This window comes from Otolemur garnettii, unplaced genomic scaffold (genome assembly GCF_000181295.1).
Source record: "Otolemur garnettii isolate 467f Iridium unplaced genomic scaffold, OtoGar3 scaffold00002, whole genome shotgun sequence".
In the NCBI taxonomy this organism is placed as follows: domain Eukaryota; kingdom Metazoa; phylum Chordata; class Mammalia; order Primates; family Galagidae; genus Otolemur; species Otolemur garnettii.
The window spans coordinates 44,306,761-44,321,519 of record NW_003852397.1 but is presented as its reverse complement, the minus strand read 5'-3'; the positions used below and the strand labels follow the sequence as shown (position 1 = coordinate 44,321,519).

At 40.9% G+C, this 14,759-nt stretch overlaps 1 protein-coding gene across 4 annotated transcripts in view; it reads left to right on the top strand.

The window, feature by feature from the left end:
• The first annotated feature begins 1,263 nt into the window (after positions 1-1,263).
• Positions 1,264-14,759, top strand: part of SLC4A7 (solute carrier family 4 member 7) — a 117,576-nt gene continuing 104,080 nt past the window's right edge. For 3 of the 4 annotated variants that reach the window (XM_012804948.2, XM_003781759.2, XM_003781755.2), the window contains exon 1: positions 1,264-1,525. In XM_012804948.2, coding sequence (XP_012660402.1) covers positions 1,466-1,525 — 60 coding nt within the window. In that variant the 5' untranslated portion in view covers positions 1,264-1,465. The remainder of the gene's footprint in view (positions 1,526-14,759) is intronic. The other variant, XM_003781758.2, reaches the window with a different exon arrangement.

Here is a 14,759-nt window from a genome sequence, read left to right as displayed (position 1 = left end):
CAGGGGGATAGCTTGAGGCTCCGTCTCAAAAAAAAAAAAAAAGAAAAGAAAAAGAAAAAAAAAAAAGAAATGAAGCATGTTTGCAGAATGTCAGTGTCTAATTGTAAGCCTCTTTAAATGGTAGCAATTATTAGTAGGGATACATTTGCTCTTATACAAGTAAGTGAACAACATAAGCCAGGCTAGTAGTAACTCTCTGGGAAATTTAGGACAAAAGAGAATAGGGCCCAAACAAGGTACAAGTCACAGAGAATAGTTAGCTACTTACTGCTGACAAAAAGCCTTACTAATACCTTGTTGGAAATAGATAGGATATGAGCCTTATACTATTGAGATGCAGGTATCTGCACGTATAGATGTATTTCCTTCCATAGCACGGATTTAGCTCTTCCCAGCGAAAGTTTTTGTTATCTTTATTAAACGCGAGAACCTTGTTACCAAAAATGACAGCAATAAGCATGCCGCAGCCAGGCACTTTTATGAACAGAAATCCACTTAATCCTTCAGTGACCCTATGGGGCAGGTATCAACATCACCCTCGGTTATAGATATAGATATTTCGAGAGATGCCCTGCAGGGCGGACTCAGAGGTGTGGGAACTGTTGTGGTGTCCAGTCAGTCGGGCAAGCATGAGGATACCAGGGCAGGTGTACCTTCTCTTTCACAGTCCCCGAGTTGGGATTCATGTTTCCTTGGCTGGAGAGAAAAGAAACTTGCAGGAGTTGTGAAGATCCGTTAGTTCCTTTGGAGATTCTCGTAAGAGTCCTTGAAAGGGGTGGCGTCCTCCTTTTCCCCTGCCTCTAAAGAAAGGGATTAGGGACCAAGGGAGGTGTGACTCCTCACTCCACGCCCCAACGTTAGGGGAGCTTCGGATCCGAAAATACAAGTGTAACTCTGGGTTAATTAAGCTTCTACAAAGGGGGCGGGGCCTCCTCTGGAGGTAAAGGGGGCGTGCGAAAAGCCCTCCCGCCGCCGATTGGCTGGAACAAATGTCAGTCCCGCCTCCCTCCCGCCCCATCTCCCGGTGGCCTCGCGGCAGGGCCGCTGGCGTCGAGGAGGATGGTGGTGCCAAACTGGCAGGGGGCGTGACCCGAGAAGGCGGCGCGAAGGGCGTGTCGGGGCGGGACCCGGGCTGCGCGCGCGTCACGGCTTGCGGCCCCGCCCCGGAGCCCCTCCTCCTACTCGGCTCCCTTCTCCCGGCTTGGTCCTCTCGCTCGCTCAGTCCTCGCTCCATGTTCCACGCCACGGCCTCGTTCCCCCGCGAAAGCCAGCCAGTGGCCGCAGCGGGCACACGCACGCCCCGCGTCTCCCGCGCACGGCGCCCGGCTCTCCCCACGAGCGCGCACCTCGCGCGCAGACCCGCGTTCGTTCTCCCTCCCTCTCCGGGGTCTCGGCGGTAGCGGCAGCAGCTGGCAGACCGCGCGGGGCAGCACCGTAGCGGCCGCCGCAGGCTGGCCGGCCGGCCATGGAGGCGGATGGGGCCGGCGAGCAGATGAGACCGCTACTCACCAGGGTAACAAGCAGGGTGAGGGCGCCGCGGCGGAGGGGCTCCTGGGCTGGGGGAAGGAGGGTGCGGAGCAAGGCAGACAAAGGCGGGGACACGGCGGGCGTCGCGTCTCAGCCACCTCGACCCGGGCTCGGCTTCCCTCCACCTCCCGGCCGCGGCGCGCCTGCCATCCCCTTTGTGTGGCTGCCTGGGGCGCGGGGGCGAGGGGGCGGGCGGCGGCGCCGGGGAGGCCCGAGTCGGGGCGGCCGGCTGAGCTTCATGGGCATCCTCGGCTTGGCTCGAGCGAGGCTCCGGCATCCCGGCAGGGGCCTCTTTTAACCCCAAGCATCTTCCCTTCCTTTCCGCAGCGCTGGCCTCCCCTGCTTCCCAGCGTTCTCACCAGCCCGGGTCCCGGTTCCACTTGCCTTGGCGCTGTTCAGATTAGCCCCTCGAAAACACATCTTTCTTCTCCTTTTAAGGAGGACCGCGGCTCCACCTGTCTCTAGCCCAGACAGTGGTGAAGAGCTGGTGCGAATCTTTCCCCCTCTTTCCGAGTCTCCCCACTCGGCCCGCGGTGTGCTTTGTTCGGTGAGTTCTCCGGCCGCGTGGACTAGCCGCCTTCCTGTGCGGCCAGGGCTGCTTTTCGCTGTTGCCTGCCAAGTCTGCCTCCTCGTACGGCTTGGACCCGAGTTGTATCCTCCTGCCGCAGGCCAAGTAGAAAGTGAGGGGTGTCTGAAACCCTCTGCTGTTCCTTTCTTCACCATTCTAGCAAAAATCACGTTTCCTGGCTTTGGTTTCAGGGTTGGCGGGGAGTGGGGATGGACATTCAAAAGGCCAGTGTTCTCATTTGTAGTGATGGATGAGTGGCCATGCTCAAGAAACAGACTTCCTGCTTTCGTGTAGAGCACATGTGTCCCCACGGTTGTGACTCTTTTCTCCCTTCCTAGTTTGTGACTCAAAGGAGATGGAAATTATAAATTTTCCTACTTCCAGTTTTTACTCTGTGACGAGCAAGGTTAGGAAAGTTGCATGGAAAATTTTCCAGTCTTTAACAACAGGAAAATTGCTTATCGTGTTTTTATTGAGGAGTTTTCCTTAAAACACCTGTTCCTTCCCCTTTTAAAATTTAAGGTTATTGTTAACTCCCGGGAAAGTAGTCATTATTTCAATGTATTCATCTGAATTTCTCTAAAGAAGTTAAGTCTCAGACAGTAAAGTCATTTAGCAGGTGTCATTGGGAAGATCAGTGGGAAACCTATTGTAAGGAACTTTCTGTAATTCTTTGTGTGGCCTCTGAGCAGTGTTTTATAACATCTACCCTAATAGTGTGTGTTCAATACAGTGTTGTCTGTTCTTAAATTTATTATTTGCAGATTTTCAGTTGAGCAGTAAAAAGCATCTGAATTTCCATAACTGTGATGAGTTCTCAAATTTTGTGTACTTAGCTAGCAGAAGCAGCAAATTATAAGGTCATTGCCCTCCATTCATACACTATAATAACACTGATTTAAAACCCATTCTGTAGTATCCAATAAGACAGTACCAACTCTACTCTAATAGAAGTATTCAGGAGAGGAAGACGGATGGCAAAGGAATTATTTCACACTGCTGTTAATGGCATGGTAGTGGAGCACCTTGGAAGGGTATACTTCCTAAATCTTTGGAAAGATAAATATTAGCTACGATCAATGTATACAAATCAATAATAGAAATCAAATGCCATAAGGTAACATACAGTCTAAGAATAGAATGAGAGAATGGGCACAGTGTTTGCTGTAGAAGACAACATTATGATTTGAAAACTGGAAAGAGGAACTGCTGGCATCAACAAAGTTAAATCTTTGCTCGCTCATTTTTCTCTGGTAAATGCAAGCTATAAAAATGAAAGGTTACTATATTTGTCAGTCGTAACTTTTTTCTGACTCATGGTAGACTACTAACTATAGCCAAAAAAGTAGAATAAAATTAATACTCATAAAATACCATCTTAGGTTTGTGATTATGCAAAAGAGTTTGAATAAATTGGTGGCAGTTTATATTACTCTGAAATTGGAGCCCAGCTGTTTCATAATTTAGGCTCCAAGGTTTCTTCTTTTCCTAAAATTCTGTAGTTTTCACTGATCATGGTGTTGGGATAGAGGAAAGTCATTTATTTTACAAAAATGCAAATTGTGTTTTGCTTTTATATAAAAACTCAGTAATAGGGTGTACCTCACTTGGACGTGATTTGTTGGTCTTATGTTGGTATATGTTAAGTTCTGTTACAAATAGCGCTGTTGAGAAGGTTCCTAAGCTAGTAAGTGATCTTAAAGAAGTAACAATTTTGTTACTACTGGAATTTTGAGACTGTTTAGTGGATTTTGTTATATGATTTCATTCATTTTATGGATATTTGTTATCTCCTAGTTTCCGAGGTGCCAGGCACTGGACATATAAGCAAGTAATAGAGTCCTTCCTTCATTGAGTTTATTTTGGCATGTAGAGAGAACATAGTGATAGCATTTACATTCTTGCTAATTCTGTTTGCCAGTGTCAGTTAAAACATTTCATGAATCTGTTAGAATTTTTTTAAATGATTAGAATAAATGAAAGATACTCACAACTCAATATGAATTTAGTGATGATTATCAAATAGAAGTTTTTCGTATGTATCTGTGATAGCTCTAGAGATATGCCAGACATATTAGGATTTCAGTTACTTTTTTGCCTTTTTTTTTTTTTCTATTGAATAGTAACTGTGTACATTAGTGCACTTCTGGGGTACAGTGTGGGGTTTTCACAAACAATCTGAAACACTTCCATCAAACTGGTTAATATAGCCTTCACGTAATTTTCTCAGTTATTGTGTTAAAACATATTCTACTCATAGAAAGATTCACTTGTACCCTTGTAAGATGAACCACAGAAGTGAACCCTCAAATCCCCCTCCCTCCACCCATTCCCTCTCCCTTCCCCTTCCCCGTATCCTTACTTTTTTGCCTTTTTTTTTTTTTTTGAGACAGGGTCTTGCTCTGTCTCCTGGGCTAGAGTGCCGTGGTATCGCTGTAGTTTACTGTAACCTCAAACTCTGGGACTTAAGCTATCTTCCTGCCTCAACCTCCCAAGTATCTGGGACTACAGGCATGTACCGCTAGGCCCTGTTATTTTTTCTATTTTATTTTTTTGTAGAGATGGTATCTTACTCTTGCTTTGGCTGGTCTCCAATGCTCGACCTCAGGTAGTCCTCCTGCCTTGGTCTTCCAAAGTGCTATAGTTATAGGTGTGAACCACTGCACCCAGGCTTTGCCTTATCCTAGGTATCTTTGGGCCACAATTCATGGAATCATAATGAAGAGAGAGCAAATCTGTCATCTGTCCAAATGAAACTGTAGGACAGTGGAATTATACTGAAGAATTATTTTGTCAGCTCATTGAGACTGGGAAGTACACAGGTTTTCTTCCAAGAGAGATTAAGGTATGAAAATTAGATTATTCTAGACTCTTGGTTGAGTGTAGGTTAAAATCGAAAGCCAAAGTAACCTGATGGTGGAGGAACCTGGTATATTGTTTTGGTATGTGGTGTGCTAACCAATCTATTCTAAAACTTTGGTAGTCATAATTGTCAACATCCTGTAATGGGTTGTTTTTCTTCCTCTTTCCCTCCCCCTTTTTACTGTATCTTACCACAAATACGAAGTTAAAGAGGATAGCATCTGCAACTGACAGTATGGGCTGTTTATATAAAGGTGCATATGGTACTTCATAGGGTTAATGTTGAATGTTAGTCATAGATCACTGTAGCTTCTGACACATACCATAGTTTCCTCTTGTTGGTATAGCTTCTTCTGTAGTTACTACTTTTTATGCATATAGTGTTTTTAGTTTTGCAATAAGTGCGTATCAGTAATAAAGCTATTCTAGCTTACAGTGAAATTTGCCTCTTTTTGTTTAGTTAACACTTTTGCATATTTTGTTGCATTTTACAATTTGGGGAAATTCAAGATTATTTGTACTTAGAATAATTATAAACCACCAAGGCGTCTGTGGTTGACACAGTGTTATGATAGTGTTTGGCAGTACTGTAGTTAACAGCCTTCTTGAGTGCAGAGGGCTAGCCATGACTCTTTTCTTCCATGGGCTAGCCATTTTCAAGTGACTACTATGTGAGAATGGCCTACTGCTTTTTCTTTTCTTTTTTATGCTTCCTTTCAGTACTTGGTTTAGGAAGATAAGGTGGTTATGATACAGACTTATTTGCATTTTATCTGAGGCTAGTATGCCAGTATAGACACGTTCTAGTTTGGCTGTTATAAGCAGATTTTCAGATTTTTTCCAAAAGTATATTCTAAAACATTTTAATTTTTACTAAGCCATAGTTTGGATTTTAATAAGTTTACTTAAGCACTTTAAAAAACCAGTGTTGAAGGCTAAGGTGTAATCCACCTTTCATAATAAAATAGAAAAGATGCCATAATGTTTTAAATGCTCTTTTTTTCTTTTGGAGAGAATGTTATGTGGACTAGCATAGCATAATTTAATTCTTATTCTGTTCACATCTCAAGCGGTGTAGAAAATCATCTTCTCTATCTCTTTGGATTCCAGGACTGTATTGCTGCTTTTCTGTGAGATTGCCCAGTTTGGATAAGCTGTCGAGTGGCTTATTATCTCTGATCAGGAATTTTATAAATGGTTATACCATTGGAAATAGATTTACACTGAGAAGATACCTATAAAACAAATGTATGCATAGTAAACCTTCCACCCATCAAGTTCCATGATAGTCCTGGAGATGTTTCTGTTTAAAAGAGTTTTCTAAGAAATGTATTTCTAGGAAACACATTTTTTAAAATACAATTTAGATTAGAATATTGTATCCTATGGTACTTTGGCCACTGGGTTATTACCTTGACCTAAAAAACATCTTTTTCAAAATCTTAGCAATTTTTAATATTTGCCCTAGTGGGTCAGGGAGGAAGTTGTGTCAGAGAAGTGAGAGAAGAGGGATGTCATAGGGCTCCTATTCCGTGATTACAGCAGGCACCATTTTTTAAAAAAAATTATTAGTATTTTATTAAATCATAGCTGTGTACATTGATACTGTCATGGGGTACAGTGTGCTTTTTTTTTTTTTTTTTTGAGACAGAGCCTCAAGCTGTTCCCTTGTTAGAGTGCCGTGGCATCACAGCTCACAGGAACCTCCAACTCATGGGCTCAAGCGACTCTCCTGCCTCCGCCTCCCAAGTAGCTGGGACCACAGGTGCCTGCCACAACGCCCGGCTATTTTTTTGGTTGCAGCCATGATTGTTGTTTGGTGGGCATGGGCTGGATTCGAACCCACCACCTTAGGTGTATGTGGCTGGCGCCTTAGCCACTTGAGCCACAGGCACCAAGCCCAGTGTGCTGTTTTTATATACAATTTGAAATATTTTCATCAAACTGGTTAATATAGCCTTCATGTCATTTTCTTAGTTATTGTGTTAAGACATTTATATCCTACATTTAGAAAGATTCACGTGTACCCTTATAAGATGAACCATAGGCATGATCCCTCTAATCATCCTCTTTCCACCCATCCTGCCCCCCTCCCTCTCCCTTTCCCCATATTCTTGGGCTATAATTGGGTTATAGCTTTCCTATGAAAGCTATAAATTAGTTTCATAGTAGGGCTGAGTACACTGGGTATTTTTTCTTCCATTCTTTTTTTTTTTTTTTTTTTGAGACAGGAGCCTCAAGCTGTCCCCCTGGGTAGAGTGCCATAGCATCTCAGCTCACAGCAACCTCCCACTCCTGGGCTCAAGCAAGTCTCCTCCCTCAGCCTCCCAAGTAGCTGGGACCACAGGTGCCTGCCACAACACCCGGCTATTTTTTGGTTGCAGCCATCATTGTTGTTTGGCGGGCCTGGGCCGGATTCGAACCTGCCACCTTGGGTGTACGTGGCTGGCACCTTAGCCACTTGAGGCACAGGTGCCGAGCCTTTTCTTCCATTCTTAAGATACTTTGCTAAGAAGAATATTTTCCAGCTCCATCCATGTAAATATGAAGGAGGTAAAGTCTCCATCCTTCTTTAGGGCTGCATAGTATTCCATAGTGTACATATACCACAATTTATTGATCCATTCATGGGCCTCCTTTTTTAGGCAGACAGGCTTTAGCACAAAGCTTGATGAGAGAAGCCTGTTGAGCTTCAGGATGGGTCATCCTTCTAATTTAATAACTCTTCCATCCTATTCATTTCTCTGACTAAAGTAAAATAGTACCTGGGTTTTATTTATTTTTTTGATCTACATTAAAAGTACCAGATTTTTGTTTTCCTGTCTTGTGAAAACTCACATTGACACATTCATATTTGCAGCAAAATTATATTTCTAGTAGCTGTTGCTGTCAAATGTGAAATATACTGCATTCTAAAAAATCTTTGCTATAAAGATTCTGTATGGTATAATGTGAATTAAAGACCAACTTTCTTGTTTCTCTAAGAATCTAATTTATTTATTTATGATAAGAGACACTTATATAAAAATCAGACCCCTTGTAACAATTTCCACAGTTATTTAATAGAATTTACTTTGCTTAATATTAATAAGTATTAAACATGACCCCTTTGAGTGTACTTTGCTTGGCACCAAGGTATACTTCTTGGTGAATTCTCTGATTTTTTTCATTAGCGTTGCATGAGAAGTGTTCTGGGTTCTGTCCTACTATTTGGAATATTAATGCTGCCATAAATAAAATTGCTTTTATTTTCTTTTTAAATTTAATTAATTAATTTGTTTATTTTTGAGACAGAGTCTCACTCTGTTGCCCCAGGTTAGAGTGCCACAGGAGCAGCCCAGCTCATAGCAACCTTAAACTCCTGGGCTCAAGTGATCCTCCTGCCTCAGCCTCTTTAGTAGCTGGGACTATAGGTGCCTGCCATGAAGCCTGGCTGATTTTTCTGTTTTTAGTAGAGATGGGGTCTCTGTCTTGCTCAGGCTGGTATTGAACTCCTAAGCTTCTAGCAATCCTCTTACCTCAGCCTCCCAGGGGGCTAGGAACATAGGCATTAGCCAGCCTGCCTGGCCTAAAGAATAGAGATGACCAGGGGATTGGTGGATGGACCGCTCTAGAGGGCCGTAAATCCTCAGAAATTACGAAAAATTTTGTGTTTGCATAAATCTTTCCTGTATGCTACAGGGTCAAGTAGCTTTACATTCAGATCTCAAAGGGGCTTGAAATTCAAGAAAGAGCTAAAGAATGTGTTGTGAAAATTAGCTCAGCTTAGTTTGGTGTTTTCCTTGAAAGTTCATAAAGTTCCTCGGAAAGTTCATTGTTAGCTTAAATAGCTGACAATAATTACTACATTCACCCCCATTTAACATTCTTTTACAGTTTGTTTCCCAGAATACTATTATAAACCTGTAGGAGTTTCTGCATCCAAAAAAGTTTGGGAGATCTGACACATACATTTTGAGATTCATAATGCATAAAAATATATTAAAGGATCTGAGAAATCTGTTATAAATACATTAAACTTAGATGGGAAAAGAACGCAGCAGTGTGAGGTAGCAATTCCCGATGGCTCTTACCAAATATGAGTAGCATGTCACTGATACGAGATTATGGATGTAAGAAAGCAAGTCCTCTGATTTTGATGTATAAGCCCTTTTATTTATTTATTTATTTATTTATTTTTGAGACAGAGCCTCAAGCTGTCCCCCTGGGTAGAGCGCTGTGGCATTACAGCTCACAGCAACCTCCAACTCCTGGGCTCAAGCGAGTCTCCTGCCTCAGCCTCCCAAGTAGCTGGGACCACAGGCGCCTGCCACAACGCCCGGCTATTTTTTTTTTGGTTGCAGCTGTCATTGTTGTTTGGCAGGTCCGGGCTGGATTCGAACCTGCCACCTTAGGTGTACGTGGCTGGCGCCTTAGCCCGTTGAGCTACAGGTGCTGAGCCGTATAAGCCCTTTTAAAATATACTTTTTCCTCTGTAAATTAGAATTCACTTTGTTACAGTAACAGGAGGGATTTGAAAATGTATCACTTGAGAATATGCTGTAAAAGCAACCTGATAGGGCACTGGTTATTGTATAGCCACATAGTGGGATACTGGACCTATAAAAAAAGAATGAGGAGGCTTTCTTTGTACTGATACGGAGGGATCTCTAGGATAAATTGACTTAAAAGTAGCAAAGTTGTTGGGTGTAGTGGCTCATGCTTGTAATCCTGTTGTTCTGGGAGGCCAAGGTAGGTAGGTTGTCTGAGCTTAGGAGTTCAAGACCATCCTGAGGAAGAGTGAGACCTGGTCTCTAAAAATAGCCTGGTGTTGTGGTGGGCATTTAAGAGGATCGCTTTAGCCCAAGAGTTTGAGATTGCTGTGAGCTAATAGCCTGGTGTTGTGGTGGGCATCTGCAGTCCCAGATACTCAGGAGGCTGATTTAAGAGGTTCACTTTAGCCTAAGAGTTTGAGATTGCTGTGAGCTATGACACCACGGCACTTATCAAGGGCAACAAAGTGAGACTCTGACTCCACATAAGTAAATAAATAAATAAGAATATAGGTTTGTATTTGCTAGTATTTGTGCATACATACTGGGAAGATAAATAGGAGACTAATGAAAATGGACAGGAGTTGTAGCAGAGCTTCAATATATACTTTTATGTATAGCTTTCATTTTTGACCCATGCAAATGTATTACCCAGGCAGTAGAATAAAGGATGATTTCTTATAGTAATTGCTTTAAACCACAGACTAAAATATCAGCATTTCATGAGAGAGAGAGGTATGATTGCTGATGTCTAATATATACAAAGTATCTAATTTTGCATGTTATAAATACGAAAAATAAAATATTTTTATATTTTTGAAATATATTATGAAAACTATTTTTAATATTTATAATATGCCACATAAGTACAAAAGTTGTTAATACACACCTATCAGTAAAATCACACACTAAATGCCTGATTACATATTGAGTACATGAATCCTTGGGAAATTTTTAGTTAGAATGTTACTGATGTCCTCTCCACCCTCTTGCTTTCAACCCCTTTCTATCCAGTGAGGTGTAAAGGGAAGGCAGCCTGTAAGAAGACACAGGAGAGCTGTTGCTACAACTGAAGCACCTTAGGTATTAGGGAAGTAACTGCTTGGTATACTGTTTTTTGTTTTTTTGTTTCTTTTTTCAGGCAGGGTCTCTTTTGCCTGAGCTAGAGCATACTGGTGTCATCACAGTTCACTACAGCCTCAAACTGCTTGTCTCAGGTAATCCTCCTGCCTCAGCCTCAGATAGCTGGGACTACAGGCTTGCCCCACCACACTTAGCTAATTTTTTTTTTTTTGTTTTCCCTATTTTTTTAAGAGATGAGATTTTGTTATCAGTTGCTCAGGCTGGTCTCAAACTCCTGTTGTCAAGTGATGCTCCTGCCTTGGCCTCCCCAAATGCTGAATTACAGGCCCGAGTCACCATACCTGGCCAGTTATACAGATTTTTAAACCTAGAGTTTTCCTTTGTCATCTTTGTACTGACCATTCACTTGATGATCTTAAATAGTTACGAAAAGTTGTCTGGGTTAGTTATGCTTGTGAAAATTATGTAGCACAGTATCAAGGGTACCATTCACATTGTTTTCCTTGAGTTTCCTGTGAATGGTCATGCAGTACAGCCCAGCACTGCTGTGGAAAGACAGCAGTGTAACTGTAGAGGCTTCATGCTGTTGCACGTATCCCTTGTGCAATGTCTGTCCCTTCATTAAAAAAAAAAGTAATAAGAATACAAGAAATGATTTCCATTTAGATACACTTTGGAAGCCAATGGTTGGGAATAGGTAGATGATCATTTTTTCATCTCTTGAAAATATTTTTATATCTGTATTTTTTTTTTTTTTTTCAGTTTTTGGCCGGGGCTGGGTTTGAACCCATCACTTGCAGCATATGGGGCTGTCACCCTACTCCTTTGAGCCACAGGCACTGCCCTTTTTATCTGTATTTGTGTGTAAAACCTCAGTGTTATTCTGAGACTTTATGGCCCCTTGGCTGTAATAATGAAGTACCACTGAGGGTTCTACCACACTCTTCCTCTAATCCTAGCACCTCTAATCGGGCAAGAGGAGGAACGTTCTGTTTCTCACGTTGATGCAAATCCTGATTTAGGATTTATGGTTTTGTCCTTTGCTGTGTTGAAATTTAGCAAAGAACTGGTAATTAACTTTTTAGAGTAACTACTTTTAGCCATGCATTTTATTGGATATCATATTTAATCACTTATCATCCCTCTGTTTTACATATGAAACTAATGAGCTGAGAGAGAAGTTTTCTAAAAATTTCCAGGCCATGTGGTTATTAAGAGGGTCAGCTGAGATTTTAACCCACCTTTTTTTTTGCCATCTACTATTTGTCCCTTTGTCTCATTAGTCTGGAGTAATGAAAGATTCCTGTTTGTTCATACCATTTAATATTACTCATATTTGACAGTTTTAGTTGTGTGAATATTTGAAAGTTCTTTTTGCTTCAGATAATTCTCAATTAATTATGTTTTTCTCTGCATTTCAAAACTATTACTGTAACTTCTGTGAATTAATTTGCTAATATTATAGAAATTAAATATCTTATTTTGCCTCTCTTCTTTCACATTACCTGAAGGCTGGGGGTAGAATCTTTCTGAGTTATTGATAAGTTCTTTTTTTTTTTTTTGAGACAGAGTCTTACTTTGTCCCCCTCCGTAGAGTACCATGGTGTTATAGCTCACTTGACTCTTGGGCTCAAGTGATTCTCTTGCCTCAGTCTCCCAAGCAGCTGGGACTACAGGAGCCTGCCACAATACCCGGCTGTTTTTAGAGAGGAGGTCTTGCTCTTACTCAGGCTGGTCTTGAATCCATAAGTTTAGGCAATCCACCCGCCTTGGCCTCCCAGAGTGCTAGGATTACAGTCATGAGCCATCTTGCCTGGCATCATTGATAAATTCTTGATTGGGGTTTAAGAGGTAGAAAACATTCAGTAAATTTAGAGTTTAATAAGTAGAAAACATTCGATAAATGTTTGTTAAGTGAATTAAAGGATGATATTACGAATTCATAAGATTTGAAGTTGAATATACTACTGTTGTTTAATCAGTCAAGTAATAAATTATGTACCTTTATGTGTGGTGTTAACCAATAAGAAAAAGGCTTCTACCTTGATTGATAGAAGTGCCAATAGAAAAGAACTTTTTTTTTTTTTGACAGAGTGTCACTCTGCTGCCCTTGCTAGAGTGCCTTGGCTTTAGCTTAGCTCATGGCAACCTCACACTCCTTGGTTCAAGTGATCTCCTGCCTCAGCCTTCCATGTAATGGGGACTATAAGTGCTTACCACAACACCCAGCTAATTTTTCTATTTTTAGTAGAGATGAGGTCTCACTCTTGTCAGGCTGGTCTTGAACTCCTGAGCTCCAGTGATCCTCCCACTTCAGCATCCTAGAGTGCTAGGGTTACAGGCATGAACCACCTTGCTGGATAAGAGAATGTTTTTCTTTGGTTCCATTGAGTGGGAATATAGAGAAAATACAATAAATGCAACTTGAATTGATTCCAAAGTAAGTTTTGTTTTTTTTTTTGCGGTAGCAGGGCTGGGTTTGAACCCCTCCAGCATATGGGGCCAGTGCCCTACTGCTTTGAGCCACAGGCGCCGCCCGATTTTTTTTTTTGCTCTGATATAAAATTTTAGGGAAATAAATATTAGGTAAATTAAAATGGACAACTTATGAAAATTTGTTTTATTTTAACCAGTTTTAAATATATTTAAATTGATGGAAAACAGTGGGTATTGTATAGACTAATTCTCAATGTAATTTTTGCTTCATGAAAAGCAGTGACTTTTAATGTACATGATTATACAACTACCAATGGCAAGAAAAGGGATTTCAAATTCCAGATGTGAACCCTGATATATATTGGCTTGAAATCATGCTGTTTTATTGTTTCAAATTATTACTTACATAATAGAAATTTTTCTGTTCATCTGCTACTAATTTTGTGATTTTAAGGTTTGTGGACCCTTTTCTTTCCTGGACTCTGCTTCCCTAACTTACCAACCCATGTGTAAGTGTTTGTACAGGTGCTGTAACCAGCTAATGCACTGACTCAGTAGAGTCTTTTCAGTAATATTTTGTACTTATTTTTGTTTGCTCATAATTATTCCCAAATGACATTATTTATAACATGTCCAGGAGAAACTTCCTTCTCCATTTTTGCACATGCCATTAGTAATATCCTCAGGATAAGGTTCTGTTATGACTCTGTTTGTATCTGGGCAAGTTGGTCTCCCTTTTGTTAGGCATAAGGGATTCATTCAGACTAAATTTGGCCTTCACTTGGCCTTTCCTTTTATTTTATTGAGCTGTTTTGTACAGTAATAGGAAATTTGGTAAATAGCCACAGCTCAAACCCTCATTTTCAAAACAGCGTATAATTCAGAGGTGGCTTAACTTAGATGTATGTGTTTGGGTTTCAGATACACTTGGGTTCTTTATCCCTCATCTGCCATCAGGTAGCCTTGGGTCTCTAACGTCTTTGAATCTCACTTTTCTTGCTGTGAAATTGTAATTCCTATGTTAAACTTATCTCATGGGGCTTTTTATGATCAGGGAAAAGAATATAGTTTGTGTAAAATGCTAAATATGCCCCTTGGAAGTTTGCTATTAATAATCAGCCTGTTTTTATGGAGTATCCTACATATTCGAATTCTAAAAGAGTTAGTGTACAGATTGAGGAAATAGAAAATGAAACTCTTTCTATGGGTAGGGGTCAAATATTAGTTTATTACCTTAAGCATCATTTACTTTATTTTTTTGTAGACTGGATTTTGCTCTGTTACCCTGGCTATAGTGCAGTGGCATCATAATAGTTCACTGCAACCTTAAACTCCTGGGCTCACGTGATCCTCTTAACTCAGCTTCCCATGTAAAGGGACTACAGGTGTGCACCAACATGTCTGGCTAATTTTTCTATTTTTTGTAGTGATGGAGTTTCATTCTTGCTCTGGGTGGTCTTGAACTCTTGACCTCAAATGATCCTCCTGCCTGGGCTTCCCAGAGTGCTGCTAGGATTTAAGGCCTGAGCCACTGTGTTTGGGCTAAGAATCACATTTTAAACAATATATTTCAACAAAATGTTTAAAAGCTTAAAAGCATGTTATAATTATTTTCCTTTAAATGGTTTAATCATTTTTACAAAGTATTTAAAGTGTAATAGGTCTCTTTTTTGAAAACAGGGTATTGGTCATTAACTGGCTTTAGATTGTTTTTTAAAATCTTACTCATTGTAACTTTTATCATTGAATTT